The 23,956-nt window shown below is 42.2% G+C and overlaps 4 protein-coding genes across 4 annotated transcripts in view; all 4 read left to right on the forward strand.

Annotated features, from left to right (window-relative positions):
• Positions 1-23,956, forward strand: part of LOC124279579 — a 132,558-nt gene that overhangs the window by 15,122 nt on the left and 93,480 nt on the right. The window lies entirely within an intron of this gene.
• LOC124279550 (E3 ubiquitin-protein ligase TRIM56-like) lies at positions 2,574-22,588 on the forward strand. The gene is made up of 3 exons (XM_046715379.1): positions 2,574-2,712; positions 4,309-4,615; positions 20,893-22,588. Exons 1-3 carry the CDS (start codon positions 2,668-2,670, stop codon positions 22,011-22,013), a joined length of 1,473 nt encoding a protein of 490 aa, XP_046571335.1. The 5' UTR covers positions 2,574-2,667; the 3' UTR covers positions 22,014-22,588.
• Positions 12,088-14,880, forward strand: LOC124279553. Its single transcript, XM_046715383.1, has 2 exons — positions 12,088-12,220; positions 13,087-14,880. Exon 2 carries the CDS (start codon positions 13,945-13,947, stop codon positions 14,605-14,607), a length of 663 nt encoding a protein of 220 aa, XP_046571339.1. The 5' UTR covers positions 12,088-12,220; positions 13,087-13,944; the 3' UTR covers positions 14,608-14,880.
• Positions 19,303-23,956, forward strand: part of LOC124279547 — a 128,391-nt gene continuing 123,737 nt past the window's right edge. Inside the window, exon 1 of the mRNA XM_046715376.1 lies at positions 19,303-19,337. The gene's annotated coding sequence lies outside the window, so the exon portion shown is untranslated. The remainder of the gene's footprint in view (positions 19,338-23,956) is intronic.

The raw sequence follows: 23,956 nt of genomic DNA on the forward strand, positions 1-23,956 counted from the left end.
GTTCACACGAAGGTGTTTGTGTTTTTTGTTTAACTGCACCAAGAGCAATATTAAAGCTGACAATCTAAGCTGAGTTCAAGTAGTGCATGATATTTATTCGTATTTCATGATAGTTATTGACTAAGGTTAGGTCGCATTTCAGCCTGATTAGCAATGTGGCCCTTGACGTAGAGCCGGACAAAACGGTTACCTTCATGATCCAAATAGGGCGATGAATTTGCTTGAATTGTCATTATTCAAACACGTGATGCACGTGCATTACAACTTTAACTGTGTAAAAGGTATGTTTATATGGAAAAGGTATTACTATATGCTGATTTCTGTGAAACGTAGCAAGAGTTTCAGCTTCATCGTGCATGTTGCATTTCAACTTTATGCTTGACATTGTGTAGGAACATAACAGTTGCAAACAGGAAAGCTGCAACATCTAGTTTAGATTGCACACCTCGGGAGGTGATATCATGAACTCAACTTTTATTTGAAGTACCAAATCATTTGCTAGCATCATCAAAAACTGTTCACTAAAGTTGGGGAATATTTCATCAACTTCTCCCAAAACAAATGCAAAGCAGTATAACTAAAACATACTGGAGAAATTTACAAACGTAATGTTTGACACTGAGTATGCTCATCGTGGATTGATTTATGTCGGACACAACACATATTATCAACATGAAACATCCTGTAAGAAAAGGCTAATAAAAGAAATCATCCCCATACTGTACATAAAAAATATTGCACTTTTGCATGAATCTTGGAATGGCAGGGAAAACCATTCATCTATTAGCCTGATATGCGGGTGATCTTAATTGTCACAATATCACGGGGATGTAATTATTTCTGTCCTTTTTGTTTGTTTCTTGTTTAACGCTCAACTCGGCGATATTCCAGTTATATGGCGGAATATTGTAACTAATCGAGTCTGGACCGGTTAGTCCAGTGATCAACATCATGAACCGAGAGAGCGAGAGACATTGATACATAGTGTACGTGCCGAATGCTACTCCGCCTGCACCTCGCCAGCAACAGCTGACTTCGGCCTGATGAACATATGTTTCTCAATGTGTCTGTGTCTCTCTTCTATTTGAATTAGTGTTCAGAGAGGTCAATGTTGGCTGATTATGGTTTGTTGTTTAACGCCGCACTCAGCTACGTTCCAGCTATATGTCGGCTATCTGTAAATAATCGAGCCTGGACCAGCCAGTGATCAGAATTATGAACATCGATCTTTGCAATGGGGATACTATGACATGAGTCAACCAAGTCAGCCAGCCTGTCCACCCGATCCCGTTAGTCGCCTCCTACGACAAGCCGACAAGCATGGGCTACTGAGGATCAATTCTAACCCGGACCTTCACGGGTGGGAGAAGTCAATGGGAGTTATAAGTAACAATTACACAGCACATGCATTTCAGTTCTTGGAAGGATTTAGAGATGAACATGAATACATGTGAACGGTCACTTACTGTTTAGATACGTGTTCAAACTCAGTATACGTATGTGTAAAAGATTAAATCGCTTAGTTGGGAAACACAGGGAGTAGGTGTAGAACAGGGAAAGAATTGTAACCAGTATTGTTTATGTTGTTTCAAAGATTTTCTGAAAGTTGCTTTACTGGACATTTAATTTCTTTGCCACTTTAATCCATCAACGTTCTCTTTTGGTTATGTTGACACATTATCTGAATTTCTTGTAAGCATACCAACACCGGGTCGTGTTTTACAGACATTATAAACCTAACCCTATTTTTGTCCATTTTATTGAAGAGTTAACTTAAAACCTTGGAATAACCTCCAGTTGGAGATTTTACCAGTTGTAAAACCCGGTACGAGGTGTTACTTTTTGAACAAAGACCCCTAACCGGGTGTTACAAGTGGGAATACCTGTGACAAGATAAAATAACAAAATTCAAAAGAGGAAATCCTTTATTTAATGATTAACTGCTTAAAGCTTAGAGTAACATGGACAGTTTTGTGCCTGTCAGTAGATGGGATTTCGGGTTGTGGAACAAGCCTCTCCAACAGAACATCCTGGCTGTGGGTCGGTCTTTGTAACCGTGGTTACAGTGGTTTGCGGGTGGGCCTCGGCTGGTCTTGACTTTTCAGATGTCAGACACTGCAGCTTTCTGGTTGTCAGATAACCGTTTGTACACCCTTACTGCCTCACAGCGATGTCCTAGACAATAGAAATATTTGCTATTTACACACCTTCAACAAAGTGTTTTCAGTAAATTCTGTAGATTCCAAGATCATATCACATCCATATTTCCGCTTTAACAAGAGATTAGAATCATTAAATATACTTTTTATTATGAGCATTGTGGGAGCATTATTGACGTCTATACCCTTCAAAACATATCACGTACCATAGACTACAAGTAACCAAAGATTTACAATAATGGACCCACAAATCAGCGAAAAGGCCGACATAGACTCTTACCTATACACAGAAACGTCCTTCACGTCAACAAAGGGTAATACGCGCCCAGCCGAGAGAACACTTACGGAAAAGGTCGAGTTCAAGCGAATACGACAAACCACACGAACACACAGCCACCGGAAAGGTAGACTTAAGTCATTGCTTGTGATTTTCTGCAAAGTAGATATTGTTAAACTGACAACTGATGCCATTTATTGTGTTTTGTCAACTGTTCATTATCTGATAGAAATGTACGAGTGTCAGTACGTCTTGAAATCAGTGATAATTGTGAGGGTAAGTTGTCTACTTCACAGGGGCTTGTAACGCTAAAAACTGCAATCAAGGTATATACTGTCACTTAGTACTATAGTCTACTTTCGTTATCACTTTATACGATATCCTCGCGATGGTGTTGTAACACGTAGCACTGGAGCTAAGTGGGTAAATCCAATTATACAAAGGTTTTGTCATTGACTGATTCATGGACTTGAATAATAGTGTTCAGGTGTACTTTCAATGAATGTATCCGTTTAATCGTTCCTCCTACGTACTGTGCTTTTAGCGATACCTTACTACTGCTGGCTGCGGGGCTTTCCGATCATGTGCATTGTCAGTGTTTGAGGTTAAAGGTGAGTGAATAGACACCATGTATAGTGGTGGCGGTGCAGATATGTCGGTTGTGTTCTCCACGCCTGAAGTGCATGTATCTGGCAGGAACGTAGGTTTGGGTCGAGAGTGCCTGTTCACCTGGTCCCGATACTGTATAGCAGTAACATTATCCTGCATGACAATCTGCTGAGATCGACCATTGGCACGAATATGCTCCCAAGATTATTAAGTACATGCATGGTCAATATTATGGTAACTATGATGACGTAAATACGATCTGACATTGACCTGTTCATTGGTTTGTGTAATAGTCAGTGTTCAGGTATAATTTCGGTGAGGGTGTCCATTCAATCGTTCCTCCTACTGTGTTTTGTGCGATACCTTACTTCTGGTGGCTAGGGGGCGTGTCTACCATGTGTAGATTCAGTGTTTGCCTTTGAGTAGGGTTGAGGTTAACGGTGAGCGATTAGATTAAATATATGTACATGATCCAATTCATGGCGGTGCAGATATGTCGGTTGTGTTTTCCACACCTGAAGTGCATGTATCTGGCAGGAATGAAGGTTTTGGCCGAACTTCCCTTATGATATACTGTTCATTAGAGACAGTCAGGGAAATCGTGTGTATACCACAATTGGGAACGGGAAGGCCAGTCCATGACGTCAACACCAGCGTTAGTAACAACAAGGTGGGGCTCGACGTTGTCATGGTAACATGTCAGTCCTGGATAATGTAGCTGCTTATATGGCAGAAGAACGTGGGTGAAGACCTGTCTCCGATACTGTGTGGCAGTAACATCCTGGACGACAAGCAGTTCAGATTGGCACCCATGTGCACGAATATGCTCCCAAGATTACTACCGACTTGCATGGTAAATAATATGGTAACTATGGTAAGGTAAAAAAGATGTCAGTGTGCCCAGTAGACTGCTCGGGTACAGAGGCTCACTTGCAGTTTACATATCACACACATTCACACACACACACACACACACACACACATACACACACAGAGAGAGACTCTCTCTCTCTCTCTCTCGCTGCCTCTCTCTCTCTCTGTATGTATGTATATACAGTTAAATACATAGAGAGAAAGACAGGTAGATAGACATCAGTTTATATTTAAAGTGTGTCTGTGTGTGTGAGTGTGTTTGTATACAGCTTCACATGCAGGTGCACGTATGTTCAGATCTTCCATTACTGCTTATTGAATCTGTAGTGAGTAAAGCGTAATTTATTTGTTTTAAACTAAACAGGTACAAACTGCATGTGTATCTTACAGATGGCGACCGCCGGGCTAGAGAAGAAAGTAAAGGATAATTTCCTGACGTGCTCCATCTGCTTGGAGATGTACACAGACCCGTGTACACTGAAGTGTGATCACACATTCTGCAGGAAATGTGTCACCTCATACATCCAAACCAGACCTGATGCTGTACAGTCCAAGACCATCCCCTGTCCCTGCTGTCGACAAGACACCAAGGTCCCCCACCCCCGCAGGCCGGTGGAGGAGTGGGCTGGGCAGATCAAACCCAGCATCATTTTACAGGGGCTGATTGAAACCTATAGATCCGAGGTGGCTGTGCAAGGTAAAGTGAAAATATGATCCACGTGTGTGCGTGTGTGTATGTGTATGTATGTATTTAAAACCAGTGGTAGACTTAACATTTACATCTGTGTGTGTTAAAAATACCCTGCTTTCTTGAGTGGCCTTTTCAAGTTGTGATGAAAATAAGAACGTGTGTACTTGTGTTTACAGAGACCTCGAGCACCTGTTGTATGATCTGTGAGCAACTAGGGGAGACAACACTAGGGGTCTTGTGGTGTCCTGAGTGTGAAGTGGCCCTCTGTGACAAATGTGTGAAGACACACCGGGTGACCCCTACTTTATTGAACCATGACCTATGTGACCTGTCGTCTAGGTCAAAGGTCAAACGGAGGATCATGTGTACGGAACACAAGAGTAACCGTGTTGAGTTCCACTGTCAAGACTGTGGGAAGGCTGCCTGTCAGACATGTTGTATCATCTACCACAGAGCTTGTAAGACTGTCGTAACCATTGAGTCTATGAAGCCAGGGATGAAAGCAGCACTGATCGAGAAGAGACTTGGCATGGAGAAGAGACTGAAAGTGAGGTCGAAGAAAGTAGACATAAAACACGAGTAGCTCCAAAGTAGTTCTAGAATCACAGAGTTAGCTGTTCAAAATATTAGGTTGATCTGCCAGACAGCGATTAACAAGATTAAACAGAAAGAATCACAACTGTTGGATGAACTGAATAACATATCACAGACATACGCCGACCAACTCCAAGCTGATGTGAAGCTGGAAGAGATCGATATGCAGATGTACAGACAACATTGTGAGTTCATTGACCAGGCCTTGATATCGAACTGTGAGATGGACCTGTATGACGCGTATCAGGTCTGGGAATCTGGAGCTGTAGAAATGGTGGGTGTCAGGGATACAGAGGCATCAGACACCCGGAGAATAGATGACATCAGGTTTATACCTAACACTTTCAGGGTCCAGGAGACCCTAGAAAAACTGCCGTTTGGGAAAATTGACGTCACATACCAGGGCACATGTCTACTGTCTCCAGTGCTGGGTGACACGATAGATGTGAGGGTGGAGAGTGATGAGATGAGCCCTGACTTAAGGTGCATAACAGTCCTGACTGTAGGTGATATACAGACACGTGTTGTCACTGACTTTTCTAACAACTGCCTGAAATCTCTGTACACTAGAGACAATCATCCATGCCACAGTAAGCTTCCCCTGGATAACCCACCATCTGGGATAACACAGTTGAAGCAGAAGCAGGTAATGGTTGCTGTACCTTCGTCCCGCCAGATTGTAACAGTAGAAGTGACCCCCGACCTGGTGCTGCTCTCAACCATCCTAACTCGCAATAGTTACGACAGTCTGGCTGTTCTGAACCTTTCATCTCTGGCAGCAAGTGGCGAGGATTGTGATGGTTACGGCATTGTTGATATCCTTGACATGTCTGGACACCTGTTGAGGTCAATCAGTAAATACAATGGCGTCTCACTGTTTGCCTACCCCTGGTACATGTGTGTCAACAACAAAGGCAACATACTCGTGTCTGACTGGGAACGTGAGTCTGTGACATGTCTGACGCAAGAGGGAGATGTTGTGTGGATACACGCCCCTACCGGTGACAGCGCCATTGGTTGCGCCTCTGGTATCACAACTACCAGCACAGGAGACATCCTGCTTGTAGACAGCCGCACTGACAAGGTGATACAGCTGGCAGAGTCGGGGGAGTTTGTCAGGGAGCTGCTCACGTTAGAAGATAGCGATGAGACAGGCATGTGCGATATATTCTGTGATAAATACGGTTTCTTATTTCTATGCACAGACACGGCAGTGAAAGAGTACGTGTTTGTCTGACATAAAACAAAAGAATGAAAGTTAGTGCAGAGCTGTGGTTTAAGCGTTTGTCACTTCACTGCTCGTGATCTACTGTACGTGGGGTTAGTCTGGAAATGTTTGTGTATTCACCAAAACGTATGAGCATCGCTTTGTCAGTGAATTGCAGACATGCAGTATTCAAACAGGTCATTTCCAGGATGAAGGGAAATAGTCCACATGATCACCAGGTGAAACACACCAGCTGTTGTGGAGATTCCTTGGATGACCTGAGATGACCATGGTGTAGTGGTAAGAGCGTCCACACGGAGAGCGGAAGGTCGCGGGTTCGATCCCTGACCGCGTCATACCAAAAGACGTTAAAATATGGTACTTGTTGGTCCCTGTCTGGCGCTCGGCATTAATGGGTACAACAAGGACTGGTCAGCTAGGAGTCAGTATAATGTGTCTATGTGGGGTATTCATGCTTCACTGCGGCATGGTATCTCAGTGGGCTAGCACTATAAAACCAGCTTAAGTCTGGGCTAGTACAAGCAACCGCACATACACATACACACGCATGCACGTCGTCATATGAGCGAAATATTCTCAAGCACGAAGTTGCCTAATTTCACCTCACCTCAACTTGATCTCAACAGTGTGCTGAACCAGCTGAAGTTCAAAGAAACCCCATGCATGAAACCCTGGAGACATATATACATTGACTAATGTATGGATGGACTAGGACCACAGGAACTCTGAAACTGTTGGTCAGTTTTCGGAGTTTCTTCCTCATAGAATATTCAGTATCCATATAAACGATCTTCACCCAAACCTGATGATATAGCTTATATTGTCTAGTTGAGACATACCATATTCACTTAAAGGTCACTTCCAGCAACTAAATGGACCGCATGATGACTCGATGAAACACATCAGTGGTGATAGTGGTTGTACCTACACTTAGACAGGACAATATGATCTTAACATAGTATGATAATGCACACCACTTATGGTTAAAAGCCGAGGCATGTGGTGAAAAGGAAACCTTACGTCTCTGCTCATTACTTGCGTGAAACGCTGTCAACATAGAAAGGTGTATGGCATACGATCCAATAGTCTGTCTCAGTGTCTGTGAACCACATTTTGTCCCCTGTTGCTTAGCCCACCCTGTAATGCCAAAGCCATAAATGCACAAGTCTAGATTTCCTCAGGTCCAGGATCTCCCATCTCATCAGTGCTCCTTATCTAGTTAATGGACCAAAACTATTTTACTTCACTTCATTCAATCTTGTGCTAGTTTATCACGAGTAAACCCAAGTATGGAGAAGATTGAGGCGCGCAGTGTTATCAAGTTTTTGCACTTGAAGGGTTGCACTTCTCGACAGATTCACGAGGAGATGAAATCTGTATTTTGTGAAGATATTATGATAGTGTTGTGAGATGGAAAAGGGATTTTCAAACCGGTCATATGCTACTCACAGATGAGCCAAGAAGTGGACGCCGTTTTGACGATATCAATGAGGTCATTCAAGAGGTGGGGTTGGTTTTCAATGAAATCAGGGGTTCTATTCAGGCGTCTGCACAAGGTCAAGAAATGTTAGGAGAACTCTGGATTGGGCCTATGTATATAGAAGTCTTAAGGACAAGAAATCAAGATAAAGTTTTTACCCTGAATACGTCTTGGTGATAATTAGAATTTTTTTATACCCTCTCGTAACTCAAGCAAGTGCTATGTGGATTAATTGAGCACTGTTCAAAGATTCATGACATATAGGCTATAGTTTTCATTTGAAAACAGACATTAGATAGTGGGATAGTTAGAATCACATCTTTCAAATGAATAGTTTACCCTCAGACATCATATATTCAACACATAGTCGTTGTCCGTTAGCTAAGGCACCGGACGTCCTCTGTGTAGTACTTAAAACCCCATGAAGATCCGGGTTAGAAGTGATCTTCAGGAACCCATGCTTGTTCTAAGAGGCAAATAACGGGATCGGGTGGTCAGGCTAGCATGGTTGGCACATGTCAATCAGTCAAACAGTCCAATCTCACTAGGTGGGTACATTGTCACCTCATTCTCCTCTCAGCAGGAGAGTCGTCAAACGTCTCACCATGGTGGGTAGTCATACTTACATACTTACACTTCACTACCTGGGTTATAAGACTTGGACTGTAGGACCTTTATTTTTATACCTGTATTCTTACATTTTCTTATGGTTTGTTAGAAGCATGCTGTGTTTCACTTAAGCCGAGCCGTGAAGATCCGGGTTAGAATATTGATCTTCAATAATCCATGCTTGTCATAAGAGGGAACTAACGGGATCTGGTGGTCAGGCTCGCTGACTTGATTGACACATGTCATCGAATCCCAGCTGCGTAGACCGGTGCTCATGATGTTGACCACTGGATTGTCTGGTCCAGACTCGATTATTTACAGTATTCCGCCATATAACTGGAATATCGCTGAATTGAGCGTTAAACAAGAAACGAACAAGACAAAAGTAATTGCATCTCCACGACACCGGTGTACATGACAGTAGAATCCACTGAATTTCATTGGTCATCTTTCAAGATGACCAGTATATCATATTTCATGAATGGGTTTCTCTGCCATTCCAAGTTTCATGCAAAGAGTGCAATGATTTCTAGTTATAAAATGGGGATCATTTCTTTCCATGGTCTTTTCTTGCCGACTGTTTCATGTTGTTAATCTGTTGTGTCCGGCATAATCAATCCACGAAGAGCTTATTCGATGTCATACATTGCGTTTGTAAATTCTCCACCATTCTCCAGTATGTTTTAGTTGTAGTATTTGGCATTTGTTTTGGGTCACTTAAATAAATACCGAAAAAGTGAAGAAATATTCCCCCAACATTAGTGAACAGTGTTTGATGATGCTCATAAATGATTCCTCGTTTTCAAATAGAAATTGAGTTCATGATATCACCTCCCGGGATGTGCTGTCTAAACTATCCTGTATGCAACTGTTCTGTTCCTACATAATCTGAAAATGTCAAACAACAAACGCGATGGAGCTGGAACTCCTGCTGTATTTCATAGAAATCCGTATATTATTACTTTTTCCATATGAAAATACTTTTTACCCAGTTAAAGTTGTAATGCACGTGCAACACGATCACAGCCCGTGCTTGAACAATGAAAATTCAAGCAAATTTCCATTGCCTTATCCGGACCATGAATGTAACCGTTTTGCCTAGTCTCGCTAGATGTCAAGGACCACGTTGCTAATCAGGCTGAAAAACGCCCTAACCTGAGTCAGAAACTATCATCGAAAACGAATAATTATCACAACTTGAACTCAGTTTGGATTGTCAGCTTATTATTGTCCTGGTGCCGTTACACAAAAAGCACAAATGCCTTCTTTTTTAACAAAGCCAAATAGGATATTATGGATATATTTGTCTTGTTTCTTTTGTTCGGTTTCAGAATGAATATTAGACAATTTATGTCATGCTCAAGAAATAAAAATGTTTCCACGTTTCGACGAAAGTCGACGACATACTGCCTTGAAAACGCAAATAATCCAAAGCAGCTCATCTGTTATGCTCCCGAAATGAAGTCAAACTATTGTTAAAGAATCACATGAATCAAAAGGCTCTTGGAGGAATTTAATGACGTGTATACCTTACGCTCTGTAGGTGATTCCCATCGACATCGACATTCACAAAAGACAAGTGAACGAATATTGAGAAAGAAAATGTTGCCTCGGTTTAACGCCGGGTCAAATAAACTAGCAAACTCTCAAAAGTAAATTTAATCTTTATCCCCGAAACAACCCAGTTCGTTTATTTCTTGAGATGGATGACTACAGAACTATTGTGATACTGTGACCTTGGTGTTGATGTCTTGGTTGATATTCCTTTCGGGTTTCAAAAGTTTAATCCAGTTTGAAAAATCAACTTTAGAAAGATTAACAGGACAATGAATTCAACGGAAACGGAACAAAAACAAACATGACATCACATGTCCGACTCATTAATGTGTCGAACCACTGTTGCCCTAAAGAATGACTTTCGAGAGACTGGCTACGTATTTGATATAATTATCCTTGATGTTGAAGGCATCAAGACCATTGTTGTGTCCGACCTTCACAATACATCTGTGAAGTCCTTTTACGTTAGAAATGACAAATCTTGCCACAGTGAGTATGGCGTGGCCACACCTCATGATCTAACACACCTGGAACAAAACCAAGTGATGGTGTCGGCCCCCGATTCCTTCAGGATATCGATACTAGCTGTCACGCCTGACCTCATTTGCCTCTCTGATATCAACACGTCGTTACATTGGCCTACGTATGTTAACCCCTTCCACGCTAGTAGGGTGTAAGTATGATACAGCAGCCATTGATATCCTGGACATGGAGGGGAAGGAACTCCAACTCGTTCTGTCTGGAAGTATTAAGGACAAAAGTATTTATAACAGGTTGTGTGTTTCAAGTACTCGTATCCAACTGGAATAGTAAGTCTCTCGTTTGCCTGACACCACAGGGAGATGCATTGTGGGAGCACTCCCCTGCTGAGAATGGGGAGTTCAGCAGACCCTTCCGTGTGAAGACTACCAGAACTTGGGAAATCCTTCTGGCAGACTATGAAACCAGCAGGGTGATCCAGCTGACCGAGTCTGGGCGGTTTGTCAAGGACATTCTTGTGCCTGAAGATGGACTGGCTTCTCCCACTGCATTGTATCTATACAATGAGAGACATTTATTTGTTGGTGTTGGTGGAGAAGTGAAGGAGTATCTTTTGCCCTAAATGAACATAACAAGGAAAGTTAATATATGCCATCACACACTATATACGTTATTACAAGCATAAAACGTTGAGTGTTGCTTCATATTTTGTTGATTGTTTAACTAATTAATTTCTTTATGTATTTAGGCCTACGGTAGATCTTGTATTGTGTGTATGTGATGGTGTCGACATAGTGTTAAATCCTTCATATAACCTACATAATATACAGTCAACACTGTTGTGTCGAAGTTGAAGGGTTGTACGTAAATACTTCGAGTTATCCGAGCTTCGACATACATCATACGAAGGGACCAAACCTTTGCTTCGAGACAACCATGAGTTCGACACAACGTATTTGACTGTGCCATGTATTGACACTTCTGGAAAGTAATTTTAGATGTCGACTATACATTAAGTGACTATTTTCTTTTGTTAGTATTACGATTTATTCCAGAATTATATTTTAGAGTCAGTCATAGGCCAGGATGTGTCTATCGGAGTCACATCTAGAAGGGAGGGCTTGAGGTCTGCTGACCTCATGTTAGTCTAAGCTGGTAACTAAGAGAGGTTATTTCGCACGTTATGTATTTGATGAGTTAGATTGTTGCGTCAATATCAACGGAACAAAAACAAACATGACATCACATGTCCGACTCATCAATGTGCTAATGCGTTCACAGGCGTAAGAGTGGCATTGTAAATTTGCAAAGCTTTTCATGTTTTGTTTGGGTTGTTTGTTTGTTGTTGTTTTTTTTCATTCTTCTATATTCTCTCCTAACCGTCGATTTATTTAAGTGCGGTTTGCATCGATATCAGCGTAATTCAGCAAATATTTTTAACTTGAACCCTGACTGTCAGTGACTCATGGATCACAGTCCTGGGTAGCTTGGTACAAGATATGTCCTATCAGTTTATCAGTAAGGGGGCGTTTTCCATTAAAGTAGGTCACACCGATGAAACCTGACCCGCTGTTAATCCCACTGACCACATCGCGTGTTGAGGATCTGAATACTGCGAGCACGCTGTGCACACTTGCCTTCAGTCTGACCAAGGTGTAAGTAGGTAAGTACATCACTTTCACGTTGACCCGTGAAGATCTGGGTTAGAATTGGTCTTCAATAACCCATGTTTGTCGTAGGAGGTGACTAATGAGATCGGGGTGCCGTTGTACAAAACAACCTTAGCGCTAAGTCTACCTTATGTCTATGTTAAGGTATGGGAGTTACAGTCACCTAAGATCGCTTTGTACAACGGCACCCGGATGGTCAGGCTCGCTGACTTGGCTGACCACATGTCATTGTATCATTCTATTAATTGTGTAACTTAGTTTATGTTCTAAAGTTTAGAACACGTGGCGTCAGTCTTTAAATGTATTATAACGGGACAGATCGAGTTTGTTTTGGACACGAATCTTTTAACAAAAGGTAAATGAAAATCAAGCGGACCGAGGGCTACGGGAAAAGTATTTTTCTATTTCATGGGGGCTTGAATTTTCTCATGTGGGGGAATGGCGACATAGGAAAAACTTATTTTATGTCAGAACAAATATTCAGTGGGGGCTAGAGATCAGAAGTACAGAACAAAATAAATACAGCCTCAGTGGGATCTCCGTCTCGCTATACACGTACAGGAGTTGAATGCATCAACATTACCATGCATGCACACAGTGGCACGAGATGATCATTCTGTGTACTACCCACGAAGATGGAATATTGCTGATTCTGGCGTTAAACAACAAGCAAACAAACATTTTGCATACAGTAAGGTTGGTTTTCTTCCACAAATTTTAAGCGACCTCGGAAAGCTGAGCGCCCTATGCTTTACCTTAACCCTTTAGCAGTTGATGTAACTAATCGAAATACAGCAAGTAACGTGAATTACAACGTTTTTATAACTGATTTCATCATTGAAAGTAGTGTATTTTGTAGGCACCAGTGCAAAGATGCCTCAAACTCGGTCCAGTCGCAAACGTGACCTCGGTAATCCAGCGATGGGGGTTGAAGTTAAGATGGGTCGAATCAGAAGGAATCCCAAATTGCCAAGTGTTGGCAATTCAGAAACAAGTAAGCCGTCTCAACAATCCAACGACAGCGTCGCCATTACGACTCATCCCACGACGTCAGACCTCAAGTGTGTCCTGGTGGACCAAGTGGAGTCGTTCTCCAAGGAGGTGGACAAACGGTCAGCGTACGTACAACATTAACAGAGAGTCGTTACGGAGGCCCGTGAACGCAAGGAATCCAATCAAGCTCGCATTGTGGAAATTGTCAAGGATGCCGTGGATATGATTAAGCACGAGGAAACGAAGCTGATGACAGAGCTGGATGAAATGACGGAGAAGCAGCTTCAGCAGCTGAATGATGAATTGCTGAAGGAGGAAGCAGACCTGTACAGGTTCCAACAACAATCTGACTTTATCAACAAAGCTATGCAGGATGGTAATGGGGCGAATTGTCAGACTTTTCTGGAAGACTTGACGGACATTGGGGATGGGGCGAGCCAGGGGGATGTTGTTCGTTCAATAAACACAATCACTTTCAATCATGAATCTGAGAAAGTTGGCAAAGCCGTTGAGAACCTGCGCCTGGCGGAGGTTGATTTCACGTACCACGATAACCCCTTATATGTACCGGTGTTAGTGAACACGATCACCTACACATCTTTGAATGAGAAAGCCCGGGCTATAGATGCAACAGATGTCACTGTTCTCGATGTCGATGGGTCGCAGGTACTTGTCGTCACCGATGATAGAAACAACCAACTGATATCTTTCTACACAAGACACAATGGGCCTTGCTATAGTGTTCTTCCACTGGACCATTATCACCCGTGGGATTACACGTCTCACAGAGAACAGGGTGATAATAGCTCTACCAAAGATTGCCCAGCTTGTAACAGTAAAAGTGGCCCCTGAACTGACCCTCCTGTCAAAAATCACCTGTAAGCGATATTACAACATGGCTGTTCTCAGCCCTTCATCTTTGGTAGCGGGGGGAGGTCAGCACGCTACTGGCTACTGTGTCGACGTCATTGACATGGAAGGCAATATATTGAGATCAATAACCGGCTCCCTCATCTACCACTCGGCTTACCTCTTCCTCAACAACAGTGGCAACATCGTTGTGTCCGACAAAAGTACAAATTCAGTGTTTTGCATGACCCCCGATGGTGACGTGGTGTGGAAACACGACCCCAGCAGGAGCACGCCGTCAATTGGGTACCCTTTAGGGATCGTCCAGACCAACACCGGGGACGTCCTTGTGTCAGGAGAGAACGGCGGCAACAAGGTGATGCTTCTCACAGGGACCGGGGAGTTTGTCAGAGACGTCCTCACGGCGGACAATGGTCTTCAGACACCATCTGGACTGTGTCTTGATAAACGTGGTCATTTATTCGTATGTGACGGAAATCATATAAAAGAGTTTTCCTTCGCTGTACAGAAGCAGTGATACCTACCTCGTCATGTGCGGGTCTTCGGTGTGACGAGCGATTGATTAACCCCTAGCCTACCCCACCGCCCCTCGTAAGTTATTGACATCAAGTGATGTAATGAATCTGATCAATCTCTCCCTCTCTCTCTCTCTCTCTCTACTTATATTGTAGACGTCCCGAAACACTTGTCCAGTTTCTACTGATAAATGATTCAAACTGTCGTTAATGGCAAATATTGCTTCGATGTCATGTTTAATGTGAACAAATAAATAAAGGTTTGTGTCACCATCGAATGTGAGTATTGGTATTCTAACATCTCTGCTCATGAAACGCTGATAGCAAGGACATATGTATGACATTGGATCCAGCAGCACGTAAGAGTGGAGTAAGTTGTTGTATACAGAGCATGGACGTTTCTTCAGTATGATATCCTGTTTATTTGTTCTCTGGTGAGATTTTAAGTGAGTCCTCTGATTCAATCAAGAATGACTTGACCTGCAACTATATATAGGAAATGTACTGTGAAGCAGAGAGAGAAAGAGTCAATTGCATCACACCTTTACGTTTCTTTGAATATTACATCACAGTAATCATGTTCATACTTTGCTGAAATATTTTCATCCAACCGAAAAACAGTCCATAAAGAATTAGATGTGCTTTAATTAATTATTGCAGTTTGCAGTTTGCAGTTTGCACACCTTTTTTCGATTCATAACTCAGTGAACCGAGAAAAAAGGAACTCCGTCAATCCTTCTGATTCAATTGTTCCGATAAAGATATCTACAACACTTTCATAAAAACGCCCTATACATTAAAGCTGACAGAAAATACGAGAATGAATTCATACTGTGGCGTAACGTGTGTAAGGTTATTGTTGTTAATTTATGCACATAACGCCAGTAGCCGATCAGCGGAGAGTAGCATAGGCCGACAGGACCCATCGATCACAGTGGGAGGCTAGCAGAACTACAAACGTCAGACTGGAACGAACGAACAAACATGTCAGGAAGAAGGTTTCTATTTTACTTGAGATGGTCAGTAACTGCCAAATTCAAGCATTGGTTTCCTGAAAACGAGCGGACACATTTAAAAAAATACTACTTGAGAATAGAACCCGAACACATGTTCTTCGTGTAACTCAAAATAAACATCAAGACAGCGAGCCTTCAGTTCCTGCAGGGATGTTAATGTATTCCTTTCTGTATCGAAAGATGGGTGAGTGATCCTGCATATAGATGAACATTGCCCAAATGCCCTGTAGACGATTGACACAGGTAAAAGGAAAGGGTTGGTTTGTTGTTTAAAGCTGCACTCAGCAATATTCCAGCTATATGGCGGCGGTTTGTAAATAATCGAGTCTGGACCAGACAATCCAGTGATCAACAGCATGAGCGTCGATCTTCGCAATTAGAATGACATTTTCGAACCAAGTCAGCGAGTCTGACTGCCCAACCGCCTCTTACGACAAGCATGGGTTGCTGAAAATCAATTTTAACCGGATCTTCACGGATCAAACAAAAAGGGACTGGTCTCGATTGTAGCCGATATTCTCCAACAATCTATAGCAGTAAAAGTAGTCCGCTTTGGTCCGCTTTTCACATTCATTGGGAAATCAATGCAATAACACGTGACCAGTTCAGCCATAAGGAATTTAGTAACTGCAATGTACACAATGAAATTATTTTTTATCAAATTAACTAAGATCACAAATCATTATAAGGTTAGCACAGTAGTAGTACAGATTCAAACTCGGTAATAATAGAAGGGCAGTGATTACAGCAATGTGGTAATATTCACTTTCATCATCAATATTCCTGCTTGATTGGCATTTTAGAAAATGCTATTTGATGAATCTATGTTCATCAATATTCCTACTTGCAAGAAATACAGAGTTTCCAGGGTACAATGACCATCACACACAATGCTGAGACGAGAGGCAAGAGTTAGCTCCCCTCATATACCGAAGACGAAGACTCCAGTGGATTCTCCAATAACCTATGGGGTTTAACATATGTTATATTTGGGATTACACTTTCTTAGTAGAGTTCATATTCTAGTACTTTGGGGTGGGGGGGTGGGTGGGTTGAGTCCCATCCGGGACTCGAGCCCACATCCTCAGAGTCAGGCACCTAATCGCCTGATGGAATTTTCATTGTTCAAGCACGGACTGTGATCGTGTTGCACGTGCATTACAACTTTAACTGAGTAAAACGTATTTATATATGGAAAAAAGTAATAATATACGGATTTCTATGGCATATAGCAAGAACTTAAACTTCATCGTTTATGTTCCATTTTAACTTTATGTTTGACATTATGTAGGAACCTAACAGTTGCAAACAGGAAAGCTGCAACATATAGTTTAGAACGCATACCTCGGGAGGTGATATCATGAACTCAAACGAGCAATCATTTACCAACATCATAAGTGATGGGGGCATATTTAACTTTATCGGTAATTCTTTGCGTTACCCCAAAACAAATGCAAAACAGTACAACTAAAACATACTGGATAATTTACAAACGTAATTTATGACATTGAATATGCTCATCGTGGACTGATTTTATCGGACACAACACAAACATGAAACATCCAGTAAGAAAAGGCCATGGAAAGAAATGATCACCATTTTATAACTAGAAATTAATTGCAGTCTGAGATTTGGAATGGCAGAGAAAACCATTCATCTTATACCCTGATATGCGGATGATCTAATCGTCACCAATGTCACGGGGATGTAATTATTGTTGTCCTGTTTGTTTGTTTGTTTGTTGTTTAACACTCAACTCAGCGATATTCCAGCTCTATGGCGGACTATTGTAAATAATCGAGTCTGGACCAGTCAATCCCGAGATCACCATCATGATAATCGATCTTGGCGATTGGGATACGATGACATGTGTCAACCTGTTAGTCGTCTCTTAGGACAAGTATGGGATCACTTCTAACCCGGATCTTCATGGGGTTTTAAGTACTACACAGAGGACGTCCGATCCTGGCAACGACTATATGTTGACAATAGGAAGACTGAAGGTAAACTAATCATTTGAAAGATGTCTGATCTCTCCTTCTGGAAACAAAGAGACTGCACAGAGAAAGAATACTTTATCACTAAGACATTAGTGGATCTTCAAACAATATTTACCTGTGTGAAACATACCTGTAGTCCTGACGCGTTCGCTACGTTCCGTTTTCCATACACAGAGAACAACACATAACTGCAGAAGGAAATAATGGCTTATACTTTCGATATGACATTTGACTTGCACATAAATAACTTGACTGTTGGAAGGTTGAAGACATCCTCTTGTTATAAAGTCGTGTGGAAAGTGTCATTCTAAATCTTTAGGGATAAATATACAGAGATGACACGTTTCACCGGCCTCGTGCATTTACAGTTCATTTGGGCAAAGGGAAGTGGAAGGGAACTAGCTATTTGGTGGCCATTGAATGATTTAAAATATCGCTCTACCTCAAGCTTAGGATTTTTATCTTAAAAAAGAAAGTAAGCACATGCCGCTTCATCGGGAACTTTATAGGAAATGCATGCCGTTCAACTCTGGTTTGTGACACTTCAGTATTGCTGTGTGTGTTTTCTTCAGTCCTAAATTCATTAACAGTGCAGGAAAGAGTCTTGCAATAATGGAAGGGAGACAACACTACCGATATTATTTCGAGGTCCCAGCGAGCGGTGTTAATGTACTCCATAGAGGAAGTAAGCGCTTAAAAGAGGCTAAACAACATATACATGTTGAACAAGTGAACCGCTAGAGCGAGAGACACTGACACATCGTGTACGTAGGGAGTGCTGCTCCGCCTGCACCTCGCCAGCAACAGCTGACATCAGTCTGCTAAACATGTTTCTCAATGTGGCTATGTCAATATAACATTCCGAATAACTTTTTCCTCACTGTATTTTTTAAAATTAGAATTTGAATAACCAGGGTATTTTTTGTTCTCTTTGAATTAGTGCTCCGAGAAGTCAATGGGAGTAACAGTTACAAAACATATGCATTTCTTGATTTTAAAAAACGGTTTGCAACATGTCATACTTTTTCAGACTTCCCATAAGATTCTAGCTGTTCGGGATTTTAAAACACTAAAATTATTGCCTTTGGTTGGAAAGTTTGTCGAGTGAAAGGAGGTGTCACCGTGCCAATTCATTACAAGAGTTAGCCTAATTTGAGAGAACGCATGTCCCAGAATCGATATTAAACTCAAATATAGTAGACAATTTGAGTTTGAAGAATAGAGTACTAAATTGTTTGAGCTCTTTTATTTTAAAAAGGCAGCCAAGTTAGAAATTCAGCTGTTTCAAATTGTAAAACTCAGTTTGAAATTGGAGTAAAAACTTAAATTTGTTTCGAGAAATCGGGTCCAGATACAGCCTACAAATTCAGTATATGTGACCCATGTAATCACTAAGTAGGGAACACAGGGAGTGGGTGAAGGACAGGGAAATAATTGTAACAAGTATTGTTCATGTTGTTTCCAACTTTTTCTGAAAGTTGTTTTATGGGACATTTAATTTGTTTGGTACTTCAATGAAAATGTGATACTGTGTTGCTGCTGTGTAGATGCCCTGCGTCGACGTTTCCTTTGGGTTGTGTTGACAAATTACGTGAATTTCCTGTGAACGAGTGGGGCGAGTGGTGGCGAGTGGTGACGAATGCATAATATTATACGGAAAAGGGCGAGTTCAACCGATTGTGACAAACCATGCTCGAGCACACAGCCAGCGGAAAGGTAGACTTTCTGAAGAGTACATGTTGTGAAACTAACCACTCCTACTGGTATTGTGTTTTGTCTATTGTTATTCATTATCTAACAGAAGTCTACGAGTGTCAATACGTTTTGAAATCAGTGATAATAGTGAGAATTTAACAGGGAAGTTGTCTACTTTCGTTATCACTATAAACGATGGCCTCGCGATGGTGTTGTAACATGCAGCAATGGAGCTAACTGGGTAAATCTAATTATACAAGGCTATTATCATTGACTGGTTCATTGAGTTGAAAATTTATCAGTGTTCAGGTGTTATTTCGGTGAAAGTATCCATTCAATCGTTCCTACTTCTGTGTTTTGTGCGACAACTTACTGTCTGTGGCTAGGGGGCGTGTCGAGCATGTGCATTGTGAGTGTTTGCCTTTGAAAGGGGTCGAGGTTATCCGTGAGTGAATAGATAACATGTAATGCTCCAAGTCGTGGCGGTGCAGATATGTGTGTTGTGTTTGCCACGCCTGATCATCATGACAGGAATGTAGGTTTTGTCCGAACTTCCCTGTTAATATACTGTTCAATATAGACAGTCAGAGAAAACACTGTGTATACCTTAATAGGGAACGGGAAGGACAGTCCATGACATCATCACCAGTGTTAGTAATAACATGGTGGGGCTCGACGTTGTCATAGTAACATGTCAGTCCAGGACCATGTAGCTGCATATATGGCCGAAGATGATGGGTGAAAACCTGGTCTCGATACTGTATGGTAGTAACATATTCCTGGACGACAATCAGCTGAGATTTCGACCATTGGCACGAATACGTTCCCAAAATTATTACGGATTTGCATGGTAAATAATAAGGTCAATAAGATGTCAGTGTTCCCAGTCTGACTGCTCAGATATAGATAGATAGATAGATGATAGACATGTAGATAGATATCTGTTTATATTTACTATGTGTCTGTGTGTGTGCGCGTGTTCGTGTACAGCTTCACATACAGATGCGCGTCTGTTCAGATTTTTCATTGCTGCTTGTACTGAATCTAAGTAATTTCTATTAAACTAAGAAGGCAGAAACTGCATGTGTATCTTGCAGATGGCGACCGCCGGGCTAGAGAAGAAAGTAAAGGATAATTTCCTGACTTGCTCCATCTGCTTGGAGATGTACACAGACCCGTCTACACTGAGGTGTGATCACACATTCTGCAGGAAATGTGTCACCTCATACATCCAAACCAGACCTGATGCTGTACAGTCCAAGACCATCCCCTGTCCCTGCTGTCGACAAGACACCAAGGTCCCCCACCCCAGCAGGCCGGTGGAGGAGTGGGCGGGGCAGATCAAACCCAGCATCATTATACAGGGGCTGATTGACACCTATAGGTCCGAGGTGGCTGTGCAAGGTAAAGTGAAAATATGATATGCGTGTGTGCGTGTGCCTGCGTGTGTGTGTGTGTATTTAAAACCAGTGGTAGACATAACATTGACATATGTGTGTGTAAACAAATACCCTGCTTCCATTCGTAGCCTTTTCAAATTGCGATGAAAACATGTACATATGTACTTGTTTTACAGGGACCTCAAGCACCTGTTGTACGATCTGTCAGCAACTAGGGGAAACAACTCCAGGGGCCTTGTGGTGTGCTGAGTGTGAAGTGGCCCTCTGTGACAAATGTGTGAAGATACACCGAGTGACACCGAATTCATTGAACCATGACCTGTGTGATCTGTCGTCTAGGTCAAAGGTCAAACGGAGGATCAAGTGTACGGAACACAAGAGTAACCGTGTTGAGTTCCACTGTCAAGACTGTGGGAAGGCTGCCTGTCAGACATGTTGTATCATATACCACAGAGCTTGTAAGACTGTCGTCACCATTGAGTCTATGAAGCCAGGGATGAAGGCAGCACTGATGGAGAAGAGACTTGGCATGGAGAAGAGACTGAAAGTGAGGTCAAAGAAAGTAGACATACGAAACGAGAAACTCGAAAGTAGTTCTAGAATCACAGAGTCAGCTGTTCAAAATATAAGGTTGATCTGCCAGACAGCGATTAACAAGATTAAACAGAAGGAAACACAACTCTTGGATGAACTGAATACCATATCACAGACATACGCCGACCAACTCCAAGCTGATGTGAAGCTGGAAGAGATCGAGATGCAGATGTACAGACAACACTGTGTGTTCATTGACCATGCCTTGGTATCGGACTGTGAGATGGACCTGTATGACGCGTATCAGGCCTGGGAGTCTGGAGCTGTAGAGATGGAGGATGTCAGGGATACAGAGGCAGCAGACACCCGGAGAATAGCTGAGATCAGGTTTATACCTAACACTTTCAGGGTCCTGAAGACCCTAGATAAACTGCAGTTTGGGAAAATTGGGGTCACATACCAGGGCACATGTCTACTGTCTCCAGTGCTGGTTGACACGATAGATGTGAGGGTGGAGAGTGATAAGATGAGCCCTGTCTTAAGGTGCATAACAGTCCTGGCTGTAGATGATATACAGACATGTGTTGTCACTGACTGTTATAACAATTGCCTGAAATCTTTGTACATTAGAGACAATCATCCATGTCACAGTAAACTTCCCCTGGATAACTCACCATTTGGGATGACACAATTGAAGCAGAAGCAGGTGATGGTTGCTGTCCCTGAATCCCGCCAGATTGTAACGGTAGAGGTGACCCCCTGACCTGATGCTGCTCTCAACCATCCTCACTAACAATACTTACTACAGTCTGGCTGTTCTGAACTTTTCATCTCTGGCAGCAGGTGGCAAGGATTGTCATGGTTACGGTATTGTTGAAATCCTGGACATGTCTGGACACGTGTTGAGGACAATCACTGCACACAATGATGTCTCACTGTTTACCTACCCCAGGCACATGTGTGTCAACAACAAGGGCAACATACTCGTGTCTGACTGGGGGAACAAGACTGTGACATGTCTGACGTCCGAGGGGGATGTTTTATGGAGATACAACCGTACCGGAGACAAGCCACTCAGCTACCCTCGTGGTATCACAACTACCACTACAGGAGACATCCTGGTTGTAGATAGGAACACAGACAAGGTGATACAGCTGACAGAGTCGGGGGGAGTTTGTCAGTGAACTGCTCACGTTAGAAGATGGCGATCAGACAGGCATGTGCGATATATTTTGTGATAAATACGGTTTCTTATTTCTATGCACAGACACGGAAGTGAAAGAGTACGTGTTTGTCTGACATAAAAATCAAAAGAATGAAAGTCAGTGCAGAGCTGTGGTTTAAGCGTTTGTCACTTTACTGCTCGTGATCTACTGTACGTGGGGTTAATCTGGAAATGTTTGTGTATTCACCAAAACGTATGGGCATAGCTTTGTCGGTGAATTGCAGACATGCAATATTCAAATAGGTCGTTTCCAGCAAGAAGTGAAAAAGTCCACCAGGTGAAACACACCAGCTGTTGTGGAGATTCCTGGGATGACCTGAGCTACACAACGACTACTTGATCTCAACAGTGTGCTGAACCAGCTGAAGTTCAAAGAAACCCCATGCATGAAACCCAGGAGACATATATACATTGACTAATGTATGGATGGACTAGGACCACAGGAACTCTGAAACTGTTTGTCAGTTTTCGGAGTTTCTTCCTCATAGAATATTCAGTATCAATATACACGATCTTCACCCAAACCTGATGATATAGCTTATATTGTCTAGTTGAGACATACCATATTCACTTAAAGGTCATTTTCAGCAATTAAATGGACCGCATGATGACTCGGTGAAACACATCAGTGGTGATAGTGGTTGAACCTATACCTAGACAGGACAATATGATCTTAACATAGTATGATAATGCATACCACTTATGGTTAAAAGCCGAGACATGTGGTGAAAAGGAAACCTTACGTCTCTGCTCATGATCATGACTTGCGTGAAACGCGCGCGCAGTGTTATCAACTTAGAAAGGTGTATGGCATACGATCCAGTAGTCTCAGTGTCTGTGAAACGTCCCCTGTTGCGCGCAGTGCCAAAGTTATCAAGTTTTGCACTTGAAGGGTTGGCACTATTTACTTCTTCACAGAGTTTATCACGAGGAGATAAAATCTGTATATTGCACTTGAAGACTTCTCAGATTCACGAGGAGATAAAATCTGTATATTGTGAAGATCTTATGATAGTGTTGTGAGATTGAAAAAGGATTTTCAAACCGGGCATATGTCCCTCAGAGATGCGCCAAGAAGTGGACGCCGTTTTGACGATATCAATGAGGTCATTCAAGAGGTGGGGTTGGTTTTCCATGAAATCAGGGGTTCTATTCAGGCGTCTGCACAAGGTCAAGAAATGTTAGGAAAACTCTGGATTGGGCCTGTGTATATAGAAGTCTTAACGACAAGGAATCATGATAATTTTTTCCCCTGAATACGTCTTGGTGATAATTAGAATTTTTTTATACCCTCTCGTAACTCAAGCAAGTTCTATGTGGATTAATTGAGCACTGTTCAAGGATTCATGACATATAGGCTATAGTTTTCATTTGAAAACAGACATTAGACAGTGGGATAGTTACAATCCATTAGTGGGTTGTTTCGGGGATAAAGATTAAATTTACTTTTGAGAGTTTGCTAGTTTATTTGACCCGGCGTT

Source organism: Haliotis rubra, unplaced genomic scaffold (genome assembly GCF_003918875.1).
Source record: "Haliotis rubra isolate DU_JTF1 unplaced genomic scaffold, ASM391887v1 Scf252, whole genome shotgun sequence".
Classification (NCBI taxonomy): Eukaryota; Metazoa; Mollusca; class Gastropoda; order Lepetellida; family Haliotidae; genus Haliotis; species Haliotis rubra.

Coding starts and splice junctions, on each gene's coding strand:
- LOC124279553 (XM_046715383.1), top strand. CDS start 13,945: ATGGGCCTTGCTATAGTGTTCTTCCACTGGACCATTATCACCCGTGGG.
- LOC124279550 (XM_046715379.1), top strand. CDS start 2,668: ATGTACGAGTGTCAGTACGTCTTGAAATCAGTGATAATTGTGAGG. Junction 2,713..4,308: donor AATCAGTGATAATTGTGAGG/GTAAGTTGTCTA, acceptor TGTATCTTACAG/ATGGCGACCGCCGGGCTAGA. Junction 4,616..20,892: donor ATCCGAGGTGGCTGTGCAAG/GTAAAGTGAAAA, acceptor CTTGTTTTACAG/GGACCTCAAGCACCTGTTGT.